This window comes from Leptodactylus fuscus, chromosome 2 (genome assembly GCF_031893055.1).
Source record: "Leptodactylus fuscus isolate aLepFus1 chromosome 2, aLepFus1.hap2, whole genome shotgun sequence".
NCBI lineage: Eukaryota > Metazoa > Chordata > Amphibia > Anura > Leptodactylidae > Leptodactylus > Leptodactylus fuscus.
In genome coordinates this window covers 156,540,142-156,565,515 of record NC_134266.1, presented here as the reverse complement: position 1 = coordinate 156,565,515, position 25,374 = coordinate 156,540,142, and the positions used below count along the sequence as shown (strand labels likewise).

Sequence of the window (25,374 nt, the reverse complement as noted above, 5' to 3'; positions counted from 1 at the left end):
TGTATAGAGGAGAAGGGCAGGCCAAGTACGAAGGTTTATGCTAGGTTCACACCTGCGTTCGGGTTTCCGTTCTTCAGATCCACTTGGGGACCTGAAAAACGAAAACTCAAACTACTTAAAAAGCGGTTATCCCGCAGACTATAATGGGGTCAGCCAGGTTTCTGCCTGAAAAATGTGTGGTCTTTTACCTTTATATATTCCAAGCGGAATGGGGAACAGAGTCCCTGAGCGGAAACCAGACACATCTCGCCTTATACGGCCAGAGAACACATTGCCCTTCAAAACCCTTCAGATATTTCACCTTTTGATGAAAACCCAATCGTTAAGATATTCTTTATAAAAAAACAAAAATAAAAATTCATAGATAAGCATATTTTATATGAGTTTTACGCTCAGGAATGAACTGGATGTACCAGATGAAGCATTTGTTTCTCTGTACAAAATGCATAATTGTTTTATTTTTGTTCACCAATAAGGGCTAGTTCATACGGGCACAGAGGGGGGTGGATTATGGCGTGGAATCCACGTCATAATCCGCCCCCTCACAATGGTGGTCTATGGAGACTGCTAGAGTTCTTTTTTTCTCCGCTAGCGGCATGTTGCACGCTCCGGACTAGGCCCATTCATTTGGGCCTAAGCCGCGACGGGATATGCACACGCGGATTTGCGTGTGAACTAACCCTTGAAGGTAACTTCAAAGTGTATCACCTTATGGGGGTTCTATGCATGGCATTTCTCCAGGCATACGGATGTATTTTCAATTCTTCACTGCTGAGTATTTCTTTTTGTGAGACCCTTTAAAAATTAAACTGGTAGTTGTAAACTGTATCACAGCATAAAAGTGCTATCCAGGAAATGAAAGAAATCAAGGCAGCTGCAAATAGAACCAAATAATAAAAGCATGAGTAATAAACTGTATGTCTTGCCAGCAACCTAAAGCATCTAGGAATAATGTTCAATGCAATGTCCTGGGAAGATGGAAAAATAACAATTCAGAATGGGTTGGAACTGAGAAAAGAAATGCATGTGTCCTATTTTCTTACGGTTTCACTTTTACAGTTTACACTGTGCCATAAAAATGAGTTATTTTATTTACCTATATTCTGCAGTTCAATACAAAATATCAAAAGTTTGAACAACTGTTAAGAGGAGACTTTGTACAGCAGGCCTTCATGGTAAAATAGCTGCTAGAAAACCACTGCTAAAGGACAGGCAACAAGTGGAAGAGACTTGTTTGGGCTTAAGAACTCAAGGAATGGACATTAGACCAGTGGAAATCTGTGCTTTGGTCTGATGAGTCCAAATTTGAGATCTTTGGTTCCAACCACCGTGTCTTTGTGCGTCGCAGAAAAGGTGAACGGATGGATTCTACATGCCTGGTTCCCACCGTGAAGCATGGAGGAGGAGGTGTGATGGTGTAGGGGTGCTTTGCTGGTGACATTGTTAGGGATTCATTCAAAATTGAACCAGCATGGCTACCACAGCATCTTGCAGCGGCATGCTATTCCATCGGGTTTGCGTTTAGGTGGACCATCAATTATTTTTCAACGGGACAATGACCCCAAACAAACCTCCAGGCGGTGTAAGGGCTATTTGACCAAGAAGAAGAGTGATAGGGTGCTACGCCAGATGACCTGGTCTCCACAGTCAGCAGACCTGAACCCAATCGAGATGGTTTGGGGTGAGCTGGACCGCAAAGTGAAGGCAAAAGGGCCAAAAAAGTGCCAAGCATCTCTGGGAACTCCTTCAAGTCACATTTCCAGTGACTACCTCTTGAAGCTGATCAAGAGAATGCCAAGAGTGTGCAAAGCAGTAATCAAAGTAAAAGGAGGCTATTATGAAGAACCTAGAAGATAAGACATATTTTCAGTTGTTTCACACTTTTTGTTAAGTATATAATTCCACGTGTTACTTCATAGTTTTGATGCCTTCAGTATGAATCTACAATTTTCATAGTCATGAGAAGGTGTGTCCAAACTTTTGCTCTGTACTGCGCGTGTGTGTATATATACATATATATATATATATATATATATACACGCTACTGTGATTGTATCTTGGTAGAAAAAGTGCAGCTGCTCTATACTCTATATGCAAACTTAAAGACTGTTACAGAGATGTAGATGTCCTTCTATTACAATATGTCAATAATGAGTAAATCCCTAAATAAGTTTATCAATAACTCCTATTACTGATTTATATTACATGGGCAACTACTAATCTCAAAGGCAGACCCACTTCCCATTCATACACTTGTTGTGTATGTAATATTCACAATGTATAGGGCTATGTAACCAGAGCAGCAAGACAATTCTTAGAATGTCTTTGGGTTAGAAGACACTGTTTCTTCATTGCTCCTCACTGCATCTAAATACAGGGGTTCTTACACAGCTGATGGGGTTAGGGTCTAATGTCAGCAGGCTTGGTAATTCATCTACTAGACAAATGGCCGTTCACAGGAGCTTGTATGACTATTAACATCCTATAGAACATGGTTCCTAATCAGTTCCTCTTAATCTGTCCCCATGAAATAGTTGCTCAGGTACTGTTTCTTTGTAGGGTGGTATACATTTATTCAGGAGAACAACAAGAGCTTACAAAACCTAAGACAGAGTATACGGTATAAAACTGACCAGTATTTCATCAATCTCTCTGAACATCAAAATGTTTTTCATCTATAATTTCCTGTTTTGGGACACTGCAATTAAATCTCCAAACAGAAATTCTGATGTAGATGTGAACGTAGCCTTAGGGGGTGTTCACACTTGCGCCTGGTGTCCGCCTTGTGCCATTCCACCGAGTTTCTGTAGTCAGTCTCGAGAAATTGGACAGGGGATGGAAACCCAGCGGTCATCTTTAAAACACATTCATTTGAATGGGTTTTTAAAGGTGACTGCTGATGTCCGCCTGTGGCCTCTCCGCTGGGAAACCGATTTTTTTGCATGGACACAAAGTGAGACATGCAGGACTCTGTGTCCAGCTGAAAAAAATAATTTCCCCACAGAATCCTGCATGTCTGACTTTGTGTCCATGCAAAAAAATCGGTTTCCCAGCGGAGAGGCCACAGGCGGACATCAGCAGTCACCTTTAAAAACCCATTCAAATGAATGGGTTTTAAAGCTGACCACCGGGTTTCCATCCCTTGTCCAATTTCTCGGGGTTGAGGATGGAAATCCGGTGGAGTGGCACAAGGCGGACACTGGGCGCAAGTGTGAACGCCCCCTTAGTTGAATCTTCTGAAGTACTGACGTGTATATAGCATAACTACTCTTTTATTATGTGGTGTATTGAGGAAAACACTCTCACCTGTGTGTTCTTCCCATACGGATTCAAATCCAGTTTTTTAATATCTAGTCAAGTCATGGTGATAGGAATATTTCTGCATAATTGCAGAGAGGTTATTAACGGAATAAACAGAATGACAGATTCAGAACACATTTGAGGTTGTTTTTTTTTCTACATTTTAATTTATTCTTGATAAGTTTAATCTAGAATTGCTGCCATGTAATCGTGTTCTTTTACATTGCTCTATCAATACCCCTTTACCACTGTGCCCTTCTGGCATGTTTGATAATGCAATGAAACTGAGTTCAGCTCTAGCACAATATTCTAGTGGTTTGGTGCAATAGTTAGCATTGTTTAACTGTCACTAGTCATAACAGACTGCGCAGTCTATCAGCTAGGTAACATGGTTGGATCCATCAATCTCAACAGCTATTAAAGTATTGAAATCTTCCATTGCCTAATTATAGAACACATTTAGCATTAATGTTTATAGCTCTCAGCTACTTGCTCAATTTCAGGTTTTAAAGTCTAGTAAAAAATGTGCGGTGCCAGATTTCACACTGACGCTTCAGTTGGTTAATGTCTTCGTATTTACAGTCAGCTGTGAATTTGTAAAAGCTTTATTGTAAAAACTGTAAGGATTATGTGAAGCTCCATCCTTTACCACTTTTTTTGTGCGTATTAAAGAGGACCTTTCATCAGATTGGGCACAGGCAGTTCTATATACTGCTGGAAAGCTGACAGTGCGCTGAATTCAGAGCACTGTCGGCTTTCCCGATCTGTGCCCGGTGTAAAGCGCTATCGGTCCCGGTACCGTAGTGCTTTATAGTCAGAAGGGCGTTTCTGACACTTAGCCAGGGATGCCCTTCTGCCCAGCAGCGCCAATCGCGCTGTACTGTGGAGCGGGGAGGAACTCCCCCCTCCCGCTCCTGATAATACTCGTCTATGGACGAGCTGTGTGAGCAGAGGGAGGGGGCGTTCGTCCCCACTCCACAGTACAGCGCGATAGGCGCTGATGGCCAAAAGGACGTCCCTGGCTAACTGTCAGAAACGCCCTTCTGACACTAAAGCGCTAAGGTACCGAGACCGATAGCGCTTTACACTAGGCACAGATCGGGAAAGCCGACAGTGCGCTGAATTCAACGCACGGTCAGCTTTCCAGAAGTATATAAAACTGCATGTGCCCGATCTGATGAAAGGTCCTCTTTAAACATGGTATGATTGTAATTGTCTAGATGTCTTGGTTCCAGCTTTACCATATAGTATTGATAAGGCATATTAAGAAAAACTTAAGTGAAAGGTTACACACTGGCATCATTGGAATAAAAAGTGATCAAAGCGTCACACATGTCCCACAATGGTATCAATGAAAACTACTCATTGTTCCACAAAAAAAATCCTTGATGATGTTCTTTACACGAAAATATCAAATTGTTTAAGTGGCACAATATGACGCAGCATATATATATATATATATATATATATATATATATATATATATATATATACACACACACACACATATACACATACATACACACATACACATATACAGTACAGACCAAAAGTTTGGACACACCTTCTCATTCAAAGGGTTTTCTGTATTTTCATGACTATGAAAATTGTGGAATCACACTGAAGGCATCAAAACTATGCATGAACATATGTGGAATTGTATACTTAACAAAAAGTGTGAAACAACTGAAAATATGTCTTATATTCTAGGTTCTTCAAAGTGACCACCTTTTGCTTTGATTCCTGCTTTGCACACTCTTGGCATTCTCTTGAGGAGCTTCAAGAGGTAGTCACCTGAAATTGGCCTTCCAACAGTCCTGAAGGAGTTCCCAGAGATGCTTAGCACTTGTTGGCCCTTTTGCCTTCACTCTGCGGTCCAGCTCACTCCAAACCATCTCGATTGGGTTCAGGTCTGGTGACTGTGGAGGCCAGGTCATCTTGTATAGCACCCCATCACTCTCTTGGTCAAATAGCCCTTACACAGCCTGGAGGTGTGTTTGAGGTCATTGTCCTGTTGAAAAATAAGAAGAAATAACATTGAAAGGGGAAGCAACTTTACTGTATAAAGGCTAGACTGATAAAATAGAACAACTTACATCAGAGTCAGAGATAGACACACGGTTGGATTCGATTGTCGGCCTTCGAACTATACGAGGTGATATGTGTGATGTTGGACCAGTTGCATATGGGCCATAGGCCTGGTTCTGGGAGGGCAGGCAACCACCTGTAGGCCTTTCCTGGAGAGAGAATTTTCTGTTCGAAAGAGTAGGCCGAGATGCAGCTCTTTGAAAACAGCTCAAGTCCCTTTGATCTTGAGAAGACAGAAACACGTCCTCACTAGTTCCAGAGCTCATGCCATTATTTGTCATGCTGTTCATATCTTCAGAAAACAGCACATCTGGTCCTTCAGCTTGTTCATCTACGTCTATAGCAGCAACCCTCTCAGCAAGCTCAGTCTGAGTATCTTTACTTGGGCCAGAATCACACTCCATTGTGACAGTGTGGGAAAATTCCAGCACAGTCTCTAGGGTGCAATGTACAATTTCCAAATCCGCTCCAGCAGATCTTCTTAATTAAGGCTTTGTGTCCACAGTCTCTGCAATAAACACAAATGTCAATCAATGGCAGCAAGGAAAAGAGAAAACTGTCACAACAAAATGTTACACCAATGTAACATCAAGGAATTATAAAAGCATTTCACCCTCAAACATAAAAATACATTTGTTTTTGCACAAAACAACCAAATTGTGCATAATATACTACATTTTCATATCCCATTCTATTACCTCATCCTTAACCTCTGGGTAACTGAAAGCATACAGAGTGCTTAGAGGACCAATTCGCACATCTTTCTATCACATAACATTACAAAAAATATTGAAATCTCTTACTTTTGGCCCTGGTCACTGTTTACTTAGAATAGATTTACATTTGCTATAATTTTTCAGCTTACAGAGCGTGTGCTTGTAAAACCAGCCATTATTTGAATTGCTATGATATGTAACACCTCTACTATGTAACTGGAGGCATGAAAGAGAGTGAATCTTATGCTCTCCCTTAGAGCTCCAAAATATGGATGCATTCTTTGAAAATATTTGCATGTTCCTTTAAACTAGCAATTCAGAAATTGGGTTCAGTGGCTCACAGGTTTGAGCCGCTGAACTAGAGGGCTGAAACACTTACACAGTTAGAAGGTATGCGGTCATCTTCTTAACACCAGGTAGTGTTTTACCCAATGCATTGCTTTCTCTATTTGCCAGATACCCTTCATGTCCTCAGGCACATGTGGTTTTATATACCGCAAGAAAGCAGACAGTGCACTGAATTCAGCGCATTTTCAGCTTTCCCGTTATGTGCCCCGGGGAAAGAGATATCGTTGAAGTTACCAATATCTCTTCACTGTCAGAAGGGCGTTCCTGACAGTCTAGCTGGGAACATCCCTCCTTACAGTACTGTGTGTAGCTCTATACTATGAAAGGGGCGTTCCTTACTGTCCAGCGATCACACTGAGCAGTGAGGAACGACCTCTCAGTGCTAGTCTAATGACGAGTACTGTCGGAGAGGGGGGCATACTTCACCGCTCAGCGTCATCGCTGGACGGTAAGAAACACCCCCTCACAGTAGAGCGCTACACACAGTGCTGTCAGGATGGGCGTTCCCAGCTAGACTGTCAGGAACGCACTTCTGACAATGAAGTAATATCGGTAACTGCAAAGTTATCTCTTCCCCCGGGTCACATAACGGGAAAGCTGACAGTGCGCTGAATTCAGCGCACTGTCGTCTTTCTAGCGGTATATTAAACTGCGTGTGCCCAAGGTCATGAAAGGTCCTCTTTAACCCATTAACTTCCATGATCCCTAATTGGGGATTGGGTACTTTAACCCACCTACGAACGCCATCTGTCATTGAGGAATAGAAACAGGACATTCATGTGCTCCAGCAGGATGTCGCCCATGATAAGAAACCTAAACTGATCACATGCATGCATTGCCTTGCGCACACAAGGTCATTTTCACAGTGTAGTCCCGGTGTTACTGAAAAATGGGTTAAGTCTCCTCAGTGTTTACAGCTCACTGCCTAGGTTTCTGAGCACTAGCAGAGGTGGCTGTTCTTTTGTCCCTCCCCTGCATCCTCCCCTGACCACAACCCTATAGAGAACCTTTGGAGTATCCTCAAGTAAAAAGATCTCAGAGGGCAGGAGGAAGTTCACATCAAAACAGCAGCTCTAGGACACTATTCTGACATCCTGCAAAGAAATCCAAGCAGAAACTATCCAAAAACTTACAAGTTCAATGTATGCAATAATTCTGAAGGTGATATCAAATAAGTCATCCTTTGCTAACAGGTAACTTGGGCTGATAAGATGTTTTGTAATGGAATTTAGTGAAGGTGACCTCTTAATGCTGTAAATTCAACAAATGACAATTTTCAGTGCTTTATAATCTAAAAAAATATTTGGAACAGGGTATTTAAATTCATTTAGTTTGTAAAATATATTTTTTTTAATCATTGGGAGGTTTGGCCAATAAAATTTGATTTATACTGTAATGGTGATTGACCTTTTAGGAAAATCAGATAAAAATATTGTTTGCAAAATAATTTGGAACGCGGTTTATATGATTTAGACAAACAATGGAACAACTTCCTGAAAATAGCCATCTCCTGGGTTAAATAGAAGATGTAATCCTTTATAATCAATTAGATCTCAGTCTTACCCCTGGTGAGAAGAAAAAGCAATTAGTGCTCCTCCAGCAAGCTTGTGGAGTGAAAGTCATATGGGCTGCCGCAATTATTACTCTTTATGATCATAACCCCAAGATGATATATTAGAAGTTATATTTACCTCCAGTGGAATACAACAGTGAATTATACAAGCAGCCACTGTTTCGGCACAAATCATGTATTTACCTTACAACACAAGGCTATATAGAATCTGAAAATATTGCTGTTCCTATTTATTTGTATGTAGATATAATATATACATAGATATACACACACACACACAAACTATACCAGGACTGGGTAATTGAAAAATAACTGAAATTGAAAGTCAGCTCAATTAATCGATATGAATTTTCCCACATTGATTATTTACATTTTTTTTCCCTCCATGTCAATCTGTCAAATAAATCTATTGGCTAATGGATATGTCACTCACTGTTCACTATCCAATCAGAACTGCTAAATGCAACGAAAATTCAGTGGCATGGCATATAAATTGGCATGAAAAAAAGGGAGAGCCTTAAATAATGGTAATCGAGGTAAAAAGATCAATTAATCATGATTTTGTTTTGGTTTTATAATTGTCCAGCCCTAATAACAAAAATGCTCATCTGGCTTCATCTATTCCTTGTGTGGCAATTCCATAACAGGCACATTTATTGTCTGTTTTTAGGAATCAAGGCTATAAGGGGTAGTATTATTACCCATTGTGAGAATAAATATAAAGACATGTTCCTCAGTACCATACAGAACACACACTTTCACACCAAGCACTATCTTGCAGGAAATTATTAATCTCAGCATGTTGCTGAAAACAGAGATGAAAGCTGATTTTAGAGTAAATATATAGTCACTACCCTCTGCCCGTGACTTTGTCTGTGCGCTATTGGCGTAGATGATCCACCTATTTTCAGCAAATTGCTGCAGTCGATGGTTCGCCTGATCTAGAGTTTTGGCAGCTCTCAAGCTGTCCTGCTGCTGAACTTGTTCCTCGCGCTGTGCCCGTGATTGTTCCGGCATCTCAGTAGCTCACTGGGACACCATATAATGAGTGTGTTGTTGGCATTGATGATCTCCCTGAGCTTCGCTTCAAAAGAAATCTGTGGCTTCTGGCTACCTTCAGAGCTCTCGTTTAGAATTTTGCGACAAATTAGATTTTCTTTTTCCTGGCATGTTTAAAATTGGCAAACTGCCAATTTGGATTATAGGTGTTTTCCCATCCAGTGCGTCAGCATGTTGCGTGGAGCAGATCAGATAATATGCAAATACACAATACACAATGGACTCAGGGTTAGCTGTGTGTTTGCTTAGAGAGCTAACAGACCAGGCTTTATCAGAAACTTTCAAGTAGCTGAGATACTATGCTGGCAAGAGCAGTTTACTATACTGTAGTATGTGAACATAAATTCATAACAGTTGTGAAGCCATGTCATTTACTGTAATAAAAAATAGTCTGTGTGTTACTCGAGGTTACAAACTATCTATTCAAATTTCATTCAAATCCGTTTAGTCGTTTTTGTGTGATTGAGTAACAAACCCAAACATCCAAACTTTCACATTTATAATATTAGTAGGATTATGGAAATGTTGCCCTGGTAAGGAAAAAACAAAACAAAACAGTGTATTTTGATGCTGAAATTCAGCATGTCCAACTGAAAGAGCAGAAGACATGCCTGAATTGTCAATCGTGCACGCCCTTGTGCCAGAACAGAAGCCTGTGCTAGTCAGGAACAAATATGTTGGATCAAGGTGTCCTCAGCCTGCTACACTCTACCCACATTCGGTAAGTGGCAAGCGAGTCACAAAACAGGGGAATGTGCTGCAACTTTGACATAGGAAAGGTTCTTACACGAAAGATGTGCCATATTATCACGCGTCTGCACCGGAATACGTACATAGATGTGCAGATAAATTCTTCCCAGTCACTTAAATATCCTGTTCACAGGACTACAAAAAAAAACAGCTATCACGCAATGTAACTATTTGTATATATGATTGAAAAGCACACTTAAAGAAGCAGACCAACATCAATTTGTTTCTCCCTGCCCCACTAACCTGATTATTTTTCAGCTGCTTCACTTCTCTTTTTGTTTATTGCACTCAGATCTCTGCAGTCTACACATCAGACACCAGGTTCCATTTCTCAGCTTCTGTGCTCGGCTATAAATCCCATAATGAATCAAGATGACCATTCTGGCACATAGGAGAATGCCCAATTTACTAAATGAAACCTGACAGGTCGATTTGGGACACTAAACCACCCACAGTTCCCTGCTGACCGGGGGTTTAGGGTCACAAATGTTCCTGTTTTAAATACATATGTTTAAACAAAAAAATTAATAAAACTTTATAGTTACCAAGAGATGAGTCCAATTATGCTTTTCTCTATATTCTCCTAAATGTCTAAGAGATCATACATATCCAGTTAGAAGATTAACTGTCATCTTCTTCATTATTAGTGAAGGAGGATTATTCTAATCATCAGCAGTAACAGTGACTGATGTTTGCACCCCCCCTGTATTTCCAAAAGGGTCAGAATGAGATCACATAACCCAACTGAAAAGAAAGCTCTCATAAATTTTCAGAAAAAAACAATTAAAAGGGGCTGTCCCATCTTAAGGATCCTATCTATACTGGTAGCTTATGTAAATTGAAGCCTTTTTTTCATAATATATTGCTTTAGAAATTCTGCTTTGGGGGCAACATGGTGCCTCAGTGGTGAGCTCTGCAGCCTTAGCACTGCAGCCTTGCAGCACTGTAGTCCTGGATTCAAATCCCGCCAGGAACAACATCTGCAAGGAGTTTGTATGTTTTCCCAGTGTTTGCGTGGATTTCCTCCCATTCTAAAAAAAAAAAAAAAAAAAAAAAAAAAAAAAAAAGTACATTCTGATCCCTAAATGGGGCTCACAATCTACATAAAAAAACCCCAAAAATTCTGTTGGCCTGGTATGTTAATTTATTCCTCCCATTGTTTACACGGCGTTGCTATAACCATGGACCTTGAAGATGAATGCTATAACCACTTGACCTTGGACGAGTACTGTGAGAAGAGGGAGGAGGCGTTCCTCCCCGCTCACACAGCACAGCACTATAGGCGCTGCTGTGAAGAAAGACGTTCCTGAATGAATGTCAGGAACGCCCTTCTGACTGTGAAGAGCTATGGTACCGGCACTGATCGCTCTTCACCTGGGGCACGGATCGTGAAAGCCAACAGTGCGCTGAATTCTGCGCACTGTCGGCTTTCCAGCTATATATAAAACCGCCTGTGCCCCAATCCAAGAAAGGTCCTCTTTAAATTAGGTGATATATCGCTGAATTATCATATTTTTCAGGCTATAAAATGCACTTTTTAGCAAGGAAAACTCAAACTACAAAGTCCCTGCATCTTATAGACTGAAGTCAGGGGGTCCTTAATGATTGGGAGAAGCTCTGACAAATAGATTTTCCCAATCAGCAAGTGAGCTGTGAGGCGATCCTTTCCTGTCCCACCCTGATCTGAAAGCTGTCTGGGTCCCTGCCTCCTGTCCTTTCCTAAAGACAAACACTTCTATCCTAACCAATGTACCCTTAGTGCTAATACATTACAATACAGGAAACAAGAACGGTAATTGTCCTTGAAGCCTACATAAAAGTAACATAGCTACTAAACTGGTCATCATGAAAGAGGGAAATGGCACAAAAAAAGGCCCACCTAAAGATGTGCCACCTCCTCTTTCTGCATCCAATAGTGTGCAGAATGGAGTGGAAAGCAAATAGGGCTGGGAAGCCTTGGTCCAACAAATTTAGACGCAGTTAGTACCAGTCTTCATAATTCCCCCCCTTCCTCATCACCCGTCTGCCTCATCCTCAACTCCTCCGACAGCAAGGTGCATCCTTTGGAATCTCAGTAGTTATTAGCCCAGTTATTGGCAGACTTACCAGTGAAACAAAGGGCAAATAAGGAAACATAAGTAGCTTTTGTACTCTTTATAACATCATAGGAAACATGACTAAACCACACACGAAAACTATATACAATGTTGTCATTTAGCTTAAAGGCAATATGCTTGAACTAGGATAACCTATTTCCTCGTAAGTATACAGCATGAATCACTAATATATTGCAAAGGAACTAGCTCTGCTTCTGCTATTTATGGTTTCCTCCTTTATCATACCCCGCTACACATCAAACAGAAACAATGATTATATTATAGTGAATCATGGAAAGAAGGATGTCACTGGCTGAAACAAACACTATCAAAAAATAGTATCTATGCTCTGCACATCAATCCCAATGCTATGACATTGTTTTATCATTGATGCATTAAATGGCGTCTCTGTGGTAGTATCTGATAACATGACTAATGTCTACAAAACTAGGAATTGTACAAACGTGACAATGCAGGCCTTCTATGGAAATGTGTCCCATAAGAATACAAAGTATCTAGCAATTTATTGTATTCAGTTGCAAAGCAAAAGAAAGAAAATGAGAAAATAATCTAAACGACGTTATTACAAATTATTTTATGGCTTATTTTTAGTACCATATGATGGGAGTCTATAAGAAGTATTATCTTATACTCTAAATAGTTTTGTAAGGATTTTCCTTTTTATACGGTGTTTCATTTTTTTTTTCTTTATTTTAAAAGAATATTCACCTTTAAATTTCTGAGTTTCTACAAACAGTTTGAGCTTTTGTAAAAATCCACAAGGTCAATGATATGGGTTGATCCGAGGTCTGATGAGATACATTCTGCCACCTCCCTAGATTTCAGTAAACAAAAGGTCGCAAAACTGTGAATTTTCAACGCCTAAGAGGTCTACTTACTGATGCATTTTCATGGATGAATCAGTGAGTGACTACAATATGTGCATCTAACTATTGCTGGTTTTTGTTTCTTCTACAAAAATGAAAAGGCTCTGAAACAAAAGCTATAAGTACCATAGCAGTAGGGAATGACGGTATCAACCAATGAGACTTCATGCATCAATTTACATGTGCTGTGGCAAGAGCAGATGATGGAACAAAACAATGAGATTATGCAGCAGACAGTTAGAGGAAGGCAAGGAGGTTGGGAATAGTGGTCACCATTGTCATGGTGGCACGGAACTCAACCAGGTCCTCCAACACTCCTCCTAGACTGGCGCACAGCTGAGGTGGCCTGCAGGGTGTCTGATGGTGGTAGTATTGTGGTAGAACATCATGGTAGCAGTAGTAAGCCTCCCTGAGCCTGAACATGATTGAATTACTCATTATGCTTGGAACAGGAATGAGACTCAGGAGTGGGTTGTCGCGAACTCACTCCACTACTTCCTCTTCATAACACAGAAAGGAAGAGACTGCCTCTTTCCCTATCCCACTTAGAGTTTATGAGTTGCACGATCTGCCCCACTTTCAGCTCCAATGGTCTGCTCAGTTAGGGTCCATTCACACAGAGGAAAATGGTGATAAATTTGGTGTGGAATTTTCCACGCTGAAAAAAAAAGCCTCCCATTGATTTCAATAGGTTCTGCTAGCTTTTTTTTTTCTACTAGCGCCATCATATTCCACAGTGCTTTATAGGGATTTCATGCTCTCCGTTCCCTCAATGACCTAACACTTACATCCTCTATTATCAGAACTTCCCAAGCTCATATACAAGACTTCTCCCAACTTGCACCACTTCTCTGGAACGCTCTATCCCGAACGATCGGATTAATTCCCAATTTCAACAGCTTCAAGCGCAAACTAAAGACACATCTTTTCAGACAGGCCTATCACAATCCCTAATGTAAACCCTTCAGTACCATAATTAGAATCCCTAAAATGAACCCTCCCCTGTTCCAGCTCCCACATTAGCCCATACAATATGATGCCGTTTCAGACTAACTTTATATGTCCAGGCACCCTCTGCACGATAAAGGACATGACTGGTGACGGCCCATACAGTTTTATGTTTGTGTAAGCAACCTCTATTACAAAATTGTCTGACCATTGTGTAAGCAATACTACCTGTGATGCTGCCCCTGCTACCTCTTGTGTCACCCCTCTACCTCATAGATTATAAGCTCTTGCGAGCAGGGTCCTCAGTCTCATTGTGTGAAGTAACTATTTCTTTGTAATGTATCTTTTTGTCTGTACTTGAACCCTACAAATCGTACAGTGCTGTGGAATATGTTGGCACTATATAAATAAAATGTATCATTATTATTTTGTCAACTATGTCCCAAGCAAGGCTCACAATCTAAATTCCCTATCAGTAAGTCCTTGGGCATACTGTATCAGCAAAGAAAAATAGGTTAAAAAGAAGCACTGTGAATGTAGGCTACCAGCTATTATATGTGGCAGTCAATGAGAGATGGGTGGGTAGTCATTTTAAAGATGAACTCTTGCTCAAATGTGCTCTTGCAAAGGAGCAATATGGACAATTGACAATGCTTCGAAAGAATCGTTTAGAAAATATCCCGAGGCCTGTGTGTCCGGGAACAAGCGGAAGGAGTAATTGGTGTTTGGTCTCAGAGGTCAAATAATGGCAAGATTCCTAACTGAAGTATAGATATGATTAGGGGTTTAAATAAGATTTTATGTGCAACTCATGTACTAAAAGAACAAAAACCATATAAAAGAATAGATAACAGAGCCACAGACACAGCGAAAACAAAATAGGAGTTACCCAGTAATGCAGTTTTCTGCAGTGAAGCTACCGAGGTCCGCTAAATCACCAGGGGCAATATCAAATAATACATGCTGTCTTTATGTTGTTGCATTCTTAAAAACCGTCTGACTTTGCTTCTAAGGGAAAAGCAAAGTGGTGGATGTTGTGACCCCGGCAAGATGGGTTTGATTTGTATAATAAATATTGGAAACTCTACAAAGCTTAAGAAATGTTCTCTCTGCAATAATAATATTTGCCGTGGGCCTATCACAAATTCATGTTACTTTGTTATTGCTACATTTCTTTGAAGTGAAAAATAAACTTAAAACATTTAGTAAAACATAAGTGATAAATAACTGTAAAGTATACACCAATGTTCTGTATTGAAGTGAGCCTCCTACTATATAGTACTTCATATATTAACACTATCGCTAATGGCACAAGTCACATTAGTATCCTTTGTATAGACTCTATACAGATGGCTCTACTAAGGGTCCGTTTTACACATTGTGTCATACAGCAACTATATACACTCACCGGCCACTTTATTAGGTACACCTGTCCAACTGCTCGTTAACACTTAATTTCTAATCAGCCAATCACATGGCGGCAACTCAGTGCATTTAGACATGTAGACATGGTCAAGACAATCTCCTGCAGTTCAAACCGAGCATCAGTATGGGGAAGAAAGGTGATTTGTGTGCCTTTGAACGTGGCATGGTTGTTGGTGCCAGAAGGGCTGGTCTGAGTATTTCAGAAACTGCTGATCTACTGGGATTTTCACGCACAACCATCTCTAGGGTTTACAGAGAATGGTCCGAAAAAGAAAAAACATCCAGTGAGCGGCAGTTCTGTGGGCGGAAATGCGTTGTTGATGCCAGAGGTCAGAGGAGAATGGCCAGACTGGTTCGAGCTGATAGAAAGGCAACAGTGACTCAAATAGCCACCCGTTACAACCAAGGTAGCCAGAAGAGCATCTCTGAACGCACAGTACGTCAAACTTTGAGGCAGATGGGCTACAGCAGCAGAAGACCACACCGGGTGCCACTCCTTTCAGCTAAGAACAGGAAACTGAGGCTACAATTTGCACAAGCTCATCGAAATTGGACAATTGAAGATTGGAAAAACGTTGCCTGGTCTGATGAGTCTCGATTTCTGCTGCGACATTCGGATGGTAGGGTCAGAATTTGGCGTCAACAACATGAAAGCATGGATCCATCCTGCCTTGTATCAACGGTTCAGGCTGGTGGTGGTGGTGTCATGGTGTGGGGAATATTTTCTTGGCACTCTTTGGGACCCTTGGTACCAATTGAGCATCGTTGCAACGCCAAAGCCTACCTGAGTATTGTTGCTGACCATGTCCATCCCTTTATGACCACAATGTACCCAACATCTGATGGCTACTTTCAGCAGGATAATGCGCCATGTCATAAAGCTGGAATCATCTCAGACTGGTTTCTTGAACATGACAATGAGTTCACTGTACTCCAATGGCCTCCAGTCACCAGATCTCAATCCAATAGAGCATCTTTGGGATGTGGTGGAACGGGAGATTCGCATCATGGATGTGCAGCCGACAAATCTGCGGCAACTGTGTGATGCCATCATGTCAATATGGACCAAAATCTCTGAGGAATGCTTCCAACACCTTGTTGAATCTATGCCATGAAGAATTGAGGCAGTTCTGAAGGCAAAAGGGGGTCCAACCCGTTACTAGCATGGTGTACCTAATAAAGTGGCCGGTGAGTGTAGATAAAGACTCATACTGCACTGTCATATACCTCCTTGACCAGGCACCGTATAGTGAGACATTGGGTTCATATTACTAATACAATTTATAAACTCAGTACATCATCATGGATCCATGCACATGAAACAGCTGTGTTCTGCACCAACAGATTCTTTATAGATAATGCATTTATTCACAAAAGCAGAAAAGAAATTCTAATTTTCCAGAACAAATGAGCAAACAACATGAATGTCACGAAAACAAAATATATGACTCTGTGCTTGGCATAAATGCCAGAAATTCTAAAATCTTTTCAGCGAAGAAGAGATGAATTATATTGACTACAGAAGATCCATCTATGCTATAACGCAAGAGCCACAAAAGGGCAGGATACCACATGTCCAAACATATTGCTATACTAGTAATAACCTCTAGTACTGATAAGCTATATGTCAGACATCATTGATGCCCTACTGTTTATTTGATATTTGAGCATTTGTAAGAAAACCTAAGATACAACCACTTTGTAAATTAAAGCTGACCAAACAAATTATTCACATCATTACATTAGAAATAGGTTAGTGTTTAAAGGGGTATTCCCATAACTCTTGTTCTGCAGCCTGAAGGCTCTGTACTCTCTTCACTTCCTGGATTTCTCACACATTGGTGGGCGGGTTTCACTTGCTCTGCTATCCGCTATGATCCACAGTATGACGCTGATGTGGAAACTGATGTAGCAGAGCTGGATTTGAGTCAGCTTGCATTACATACAGAGGTAACGGACTCCTTATCTCAGCCCTCATCAGCCAAATTCAATAAAACCAGCTGATAAGTGGAAAAGCTGAAGATAGACAGCACAGTAATCCCGGAGCTCTCACCTCCCCCTCCCCTATATGAGGAGCTCCATTGTTTGTCATCCCCTCCCCCCCCACTTGACAAATGAGCAGATAATCCCAAGGGCCAATTTCAACAATGAAGTGAATAAATTAAGATAGCGGACAAACAAAGCAGTTTTGATAAAGCAATGTATTTAGGAAAAGTCTTATATCCACATAAACTAGCAGTATAGATAGTATCCTTGTTATGGGACAACCCCTTTAACCCCTTAGCGACCCTTGACGTAACTGTACGTCATGGGTCGCATGGGGATGTATGGAGCGAGCTCACACGCTGAGCTCGCTCCATACACGGCAGATGCCGGCTGTATAATACAGCCAGGACCTGCCAATAACAGCAGCGGTCGGTGCCCGAGCCGATCGCTGCTGTTAACCCTTTACACACTGCGGTCAAACGTGACCGCAGTGTGTAAACGGCGCCGGCGGCATGGGCGCCGCCATGTTTTGCCGATCGCCGCCCTCCTGAACGTCACAAGAGGGCGGTGATCGGTTGCTATGACAGCCGGAAGCCTATTGAAGGCTTCCAGGCTTGTCTCTGCACTAGATCTATTAGACGATGCCAGAGGCATCGTCTAATAGAAGTGCTGCGATTTTCCTATTCACTGCAATACTGTAGTATTGCAGTGAATAGTATGAGCGATCAGACTCCCTAGGTTTCAAGGTACCTAAGGGGTCTGATCATAAATGTAACAGAAGAAAAAAAAAAGTTTTTAAAAGTATTAAAAAAATAAAAAAAAATATAAAAGTTCAAATCACCCCCCTTTCCCTAGATCAGCTATAAAAGTAATTAAAGAACATTAAACATAAACATATTAGGTATCCCTGCGCTCCAAAATGCCTGAACTATTAGAATATTAAAACATTTATCCCGTACTGCGAACGGCGTAGCGGCAAAAAAAATAAAAACAGCCAAAAAGCGTTTTTTTCAACACTTTGCCTCCTATAAAAAATTGAATAAAAAGTGATCAAACCATCGGATCTTTCCCCAAATGGTATCAATAGAAACGTCATCTTGTCCCGCATAAAAAGACACCACAACCAGCTCCATACATGGAAATATGAAAAAGTTACAGGTGTTAGAACATGATGACACAAATTTTTTTTTCTATTTTGCAAAGTTTATCATTTTTTTAAAAGTATCAAAAAATTTCAAATACTATATAAATTTGGTATCACCGCGTTTGTACTGACACGTAGAACACAGGTAACATGTCATTTGTACCAAACAGTGAATGCTGTAAAAATTAAACCCATAAGAAAATGGCGCAAATGCATTTTTTCTCCAATTGCGCCTCATTCTGAATTTTTTTCCAGCTTCCCAGTACATTGCACAGCATATTGAATGGTGCCATTACAAAGTACAATTTGTCCCGCAAACAATAAGCTATCAAGTGACTCTGTGAACTGAAAAATGAAAAAGTTATGGCTCTTGAAATGTGAGGAGGGAAAAACGAAAATGCGAAACCAAAAAATGGCCTGGTCCTTAAGGGGTTAAGTATCAAAGCGGTTTTCCCATCTCCTTCTTTCAGCAGCTTTGCCTGCAGTCTCTTCTCCTCGCTTCCGGTATTTCCCCCTCCCCTCTCCTCCCAGCTTACTGAACAGAAGGATATGAAGTATCACACTTATACAGATCAGATAATATGCACAATTATCTGTGTGATTACACAGAGAGATAACTGACTGGCTTTATTAGCAAACAGCAATTAGCTTAACTGATACTGCTCACAGGTATGCAGTGGCGTAACTAGGAATGACGGGGCCCCGTGGCGAACTTTTGGCATGCCCCCCCCCCCAACCGACACTGAAGACCTTGACCGATCCCTCCTCCGCACTCTATTATGTCCCTTAATAAGCCCTGCACGAAGTATTATGCACCATAGTGGCCCCTGCACACAGTATTATCCCCAATAGTGGCCCCTGTCACCGGGCCCCCTAATGCATGATCCGACGTCATCTTCGGTCCCGCCTTCCTCTTCTTTCTTCTTCCAGCGACGTCTTCCTGTCCTGGCTCTTCTCCGCCTTTATCTTCTGTTCTTCCGGTGGGTTACATTCAAATCCCGCGCGTGCGCAGTAGCACTCCATCTGGAGCGCTACTGCGCTGGCGCCATTTTTGTTGTAGTTCCAAGTATCCCGTAGAACTACGCGAGCATGCGCAGTACGCTCGCGAACGTCTTCACTCCGGAAGAACAGAAGATGAAGGCGGAGAAGAGCCAGGACAGGAGGATGTCGCTGGAAGAAGAAAGAAGAGGAAGGTGGGACCGAAGATGACGTCTGATCGTGCACAACCGCCCCCCCCCCCCCCCCGTGCATGCAAAGGTATGATTTACATATGTGTATTTATAGTTTTATTTTAAAATGGGAGCGGGGTTTAAAATAAGATTAGCGGTGCCTGAATAGCTTTTTTTAAAGGCTATTCACGCATATGTGAGGCTCATATTTTTTTGCTGATAGAGCCCCTTTAAAGAGTTAGTACAAGTCCTAATAAATCTAGGGCAAGTGCAGCAAAGTGAAGTAAAATAGTAAATAAGCCTATACATATCCATTCTCCCTGCCACTGCTTCTAGTAATAAGCTCCAGTACTGCCTGCTGGCATAGGTTTACATGGCTGCAACAATGCGGTGTCCGTATACACACCTAATTTCTGCAGCAACCACTGGCTTCAGCAGTCTCTTGTCATATTCTGCAGTGGTGATGTGTGTATACAGACATCTCACTGCTGCAGCCACTCAAACAATTCCTGATGGGGAGGATTAGAACTATTATTTTATGTCATTTAATGTACCTGTGTACTTGTATTCACCTATACACACACACACACACACACACACACACACCCCATCTTACACATTACAGTATTTATTGTTTAAATTTAAGTCTATAAATACATTTTTTGCACTCATTCTGAATTATAGTGCATAGTTGTGGTTAGCAGATTTCAGTGCTAATATGTATTGTTGCCTGCCCAGAGCTTCATGCATGTTTTCTGGTATGTCATAGACATAGTGAAGGGCCCTCTATAATCTGTGAAGCGAAGCTACAGAGCTCTTCCAGATGCTATGCTTCTTTGGACCATACCTCAGGGATTTCTTTATTGCCTGTCCTGGTTTCAATGGTACAATCAAATAATTGGAATTTATCCACTGTGTTACATTAGTGTTGCCCTAGCCACACCTGACTTGCTAGAGAGAACACAACCAACCTCAATGGATAGGATTATGTAAATGTTTATGCCATTAATTTACGCTATGTTAACATCCCCCCGGATATCCACCCCATTGCAAATCAGTCTTAAAACCAAATCAACAAAAACAATGGTTCCTTATAATTAAAACAAAAAAACACACGAGGGAAAAAAATGGATTGCAAAATGGGCATTTTTGGATGCAAGTCCGCCTTTTTCTCCATCCAAAAGACCAAATATACAGTACACCAGTGGATGGTTTTAAAAACCCATTGAAATCAATGGGATTCTAAAAATTTAGTTTTTAGAATTTTTTGATGGATTACAAAAACACATTACCTACAGAGACACCAACACAGATGTGAATCCTGCCTTAACATAATATTAACATAAAAGTTGCCATATGATGATCTACTATCACACAACTTTTATCCCAATCAATTGAAACATCTATTAAAGGGGTTGTCCCATCTCAGGGATCCTATCTATACTGGTAGCTTATGTAAACTGAACACTTTTCCTAAATATATTGCTTTAGAAATGCTCCTTTGTTTTGCCCACTATGTGAACTTATTTCTCCCATTGTTTACACAGTGTTTCCATAACCACAGATGTGTGATAGGACAAGTGATGTCACTCACTGCAGGACAATCAGTTCAGCTAATTGCAGTTTGCTGATAAAGTCCTGTCTGTTATCTCTCCATGTAAACACACAGATAACACAGAGTCTGTTCTCTACAAGCATGTGCATATTATCTGATCTGAATAAGTATTGTAATACTTCATACTGTCCCATTCAGCAAGCTGGGTGATGTGGGGATACAGGAAGTGAGAAGACGAGACAACAGGCAAACTGCTGAAATGGTGAGATGAGAAAACTCCTTTAAAGTACGTTGTATTTCTTTTGAAAACATATCGGATACTTCCCGCAGCTCTGCCTCTTCAGATTGGTTGCTGTGTATAAACACAAGCCCATTACAAGCTGAACAAATAGTCAATGTATAGAGAGAGGATTTGTACTACAGAAGAGGCAGAATGGTTATAAGCCATGAACAACTAGTGATTCTGAAGGATTACTGAGGGAAACAAACCTTAGAAAGGACAGAATGGAGAGTCACTTTAATCCAGCCTATCAACCTACAACAGGCTTGTATTAGAGGGTATGTAAGAATTTTTGTTCCAATGCATATAAAAAAAAATGTAAGTAACTTTTCAAATAGTTTAACATTTTGAGCCTACATCTTATATGCAAATCAGTGTGTGATCATGGTGACATACTGCAAACACACCTTGCGTAGACCTTGCAGTTATACGGTGTCTATCAATAAGTTTTTGGACACCCATGCAAATGCAAATGAAGATCTCTGCAGTCGTGTCGTACATCACGCCTTCTGCCGTTAAATATCTTGTAGGAAACAGCATTGGCATTAGTCGCATGCAAGATGCCACGAAGTGCAGAGTTGTGCGATTTCAAGAAAGGGGTAATTGTGGGGTACCACAGAAATGGTCGATCCCTAAAGGACATAGCAAGCAAACTGAATTACCCAAAATCAACAGTGGTCTATGTGATTACGAAGTGGAAGGTGATTGTCAGAATGTGCCAACTATTGAATATGAATAAATGCTGTTATCTATTCTACCACAGGTGTCCAAATACTTATTGGTTGACCGTGTACTATGAAAGGTATAACTGATGCTTGCTTCACATTAGTGCCAGGCTATTTTTGTTCTGGTCTGTTGGAGTACCAGAACAGTGGCTAGGAGGACCACTACAACAGCGGTCACATACAGGCCCTGAAGGACTCCATAAACTGCAATGGGATTCACTGGGTACCTGTTCTTTTAAACGGAAAGCGATGGATGAAAAAGTCAGACTTTCATCACTTCAACGCAGATGTGAATGCAGCCTGAAGGGTTAGACTACACATGGTTAAGAAGTGATCCGATTTTGCAACTGGTGAAGTATATGTCCAGTAGTTGATAGAGACACTGTCTCCTCTTTCATATAAGAACCCTAGCACCGACTTGATTGTTATCAGAATGGCCTGCTTTGGGCAGATCTACAGCTGTAGCATACTAGATTGTGGTCATCTGCTACTATTTCTTTATATGTTGTGGAGTCTGCTTACATGGCTTGGTAACAGTAAAACTTTGTATATATATATATATATATATATATATATATATATATATATATATATATATATATATATATATATATATATACACACACACACACACACACATACGGTAGCTTGCCAAGGTCAACCTTCCAGGAAAACCTGAGTAAACCTAAATCACTTGGAAGGAGGTACAAAAGGAATTTATCATATAAATTAGATTCCATGGCGTACAATTGTAATAAGTGGGCAGGTAAGCTGTGTACTACGACTGAACCAAGACTATATGTTCTTTTATATTTTAAAGTGTCAACTTGTCACTCAAACATCATATGCGGTTTCTCTTGCAGTTTTCCGATCAACTTTCTGCAAGATCTTGTTTTCAAAGAACAAATTGTAATCAAATAGTTTTTGCTTCAAACAGATGAAATATAAAAGCAGCAGGAAAGCTGAAAATAATTCAAGCCATGGACGCCTTTTATGGTTTTAGATTACTTTATAACCCATTATGAGGAACTACGCCTTTGCAATTTATCAAAATTAATGAATTTTCTGGGAAACTATAGTTTGTTTGTTTTTTGCATAGAATCATTCAATTGATTTTATTTACAGAACCCCATCCAATTTTATTTACAGAACCCCAGAAGCATGGTTTCATCCCCCCACAGTTTTGCTGCCAATGTATGTTAGGCTTTTATTTTAGCTTTATTGCTTTAGATTGCTACCTACTGTCTCAACACAGACTGCAACATCTAATAACCTGAGTGCCATTGTTGCTCAATAGAGATGAGCGAACACTGTTCGGATCAGCTGATCCGAACAGCACGCACCCATAGAAATGAATGGAAGCACCTGTGACGCCGGACGGCCACCGGAAAAGTCAGCGTCACAGGTGCTTCCATTCATTTCTATGGGTGCGTGCTGTTCGGATCGGCTGATCCGAACAGTGTTCGCTCATCTCTATTGCTCAAGTTTTTACATGGCTCCTGCTCTCACGCCATTTCAGTTGGTTTTATGGCAATGGCTTTCCTAGAAACTGCTACTGAATTTTAATGACAGACATTGGGCAGCAGAACCATCTGATGTGGATGTACACCAAAGAGCATTGCCACTTCTTGTTCTAGCAAGTTCTGGATGAGAGATGGTAAAATGATTCCTTCATAGGCAGCTCTATGTTGAACCCATAGGCTGTGAGTGGTGTCTTTCACACTCTCCCAAAGTAAGCCTACACACTACATAGCGTGATATGTTCTGTTACACTGATGCAGTAAACACCTTTCAGAAGTGTACAGTAGTGGCCATAGGTTTTGATACTGACACAAAGTTTTCACAAAGTTTGCTGCCTCAGATTTTCAATCTTTTAGTAAGATGTTTCTACAAGGTTATCAAGTTTATGCAAAAGGAAGAATAATAATTATACTGTAGTGTTGACTTTTATTCCTCAAGACATTTGCAAATTGCCCTTGCATGCAAGATATCACCTTCTGAGACAAATCCTGACTAGTAGCAACCCATTGGTTACCTTATCAGTGCTTGGAATTTATCACAATTTTTGTATTTTTGTTTGTCCACTCACATTTTTGAGAATTACCTACAGATTCTCAATGGTGTTGAGATCTGATGAGTTAGGGTAAGTTCACACTGAGTTTTTTGGTCAGGCTTTTGAGGCCGTATTCGCCTCAAAACCCTGACCAAAAAGACGGCTCCTATTGAAATAAATGGGAGCCGCTCAGGTCTTTTTTCCAGGAGCCATTTCTTCCGGCTCCCGGAAATAAGAAGCGAGATGCTCATTCTTCAGGCCGAATCGCGAGTTGACTTGGCCTGAAGACACTCCCTCCTCCGGACTAGGCACATTCATTGGGCCTAATCCGGAGCAGAGTGCACGGCGGTATGCCGGTGCAGAGCACCAGTTTTCAGTTGTGGCTACCTGTTTTTTTGGATCAGAACCTGAGGCAGCCTCTGAAAATCCCCATGTGAACTTACCCTTAACTGGCCAGGTACCAAAAAGTTCAACATTCTTCACTTTTGAGTCACTAAGTTATCACTTTTGCCTTATGACATGGTGCTGTTCACTACCAAATTATGGATGAAAAGCAACCCGACACATGAATGGTCTCCAGATACCGTATTTTTCGGACTATAAGACGCACTTTTTTTCCTCCCAATATGGGAGGAAAATGTGTGTGCGTCTTATAGTCCGAATGCAGCGTGTGCAGCGTCTGTGTCCTGTCTATGAGGAGCAGCACGGAGAGCAGCACGGTGCCTGCCCGCTCTGCCCCTCCTTCCCTGTCTGTGTCACGTGTTTGCAGGAGCGAGATATGAGAGGCAGGGAAGTAGGGGCGGGCCAGACAGGTGAAGGAAGCGTGGTTTCAAGCTTGCCGAGAAAACCACGCCTCCTTCTCCCGTCTGGCCCGCCCCTCCTTCACTGCCTCTCAGATCTGGCTCTTGCAATGAAGCCACACAGACAGGGAAAGAGGGGCGGGCCAAACGGGAGGAGGAGGCGTGGTTTTCTCGGCAAGCTCGAAACCACGCCTCCTTCACCCGTCTGGCCCGCCCCTACTTCCCTGCCTGTGTGGCTTCATTGCAAGAGCCAGATCTGAGAGGCAGTGAAGGAGGGACGAGCCAGATGGGTGAAAGAGGCGTGTTTTCAAGTTTGCTTAGAAAACCACACCTCCTTCACCCGTCTGGCCCGCCCCTTTTTCTCTTCTTGCATAGCTTCACTGCAGGGTGTCTCTTTCCATCCATGGATGAGAATAGATAGATAGATTAGATAGATAGATAGATAGATAGATAGATAGATAGATAGATTAGA

The 25,374-nt window shown here is 41.2% G+C and overlaps 1 protein-coding gene across 5 annotated transcripts in view; it reads right to left on the bottom strand.

The window, feature by feature from the left end:
• Positions 1 to 25,374, bottom strand: part of CAMKK1 (calcium/calmodulin dependent protein kinase kinase 1) — a 178,156-nt gene that overhangs the window by 105,271 nt on the left and 47,511 nt on the right. For all 5 annotated transcript variants that reach the window (XM_075264891.1, XM_075264894.1, XM_075264895.1 and 2 more), the window contains exon 2: positions 5,397 to 5,896. In XM_075264891.1, coding sequence (XP_075120992.1) covers positions 5,397 to 5,792 — 396 coding nt within the window. In that variant the 5' untranslated portion in view covers positions 5,793 to 5,896. The remainder of the gene's footprint in view (positions 1 to 5,396; positions 5,897 to 25,374) is intronic.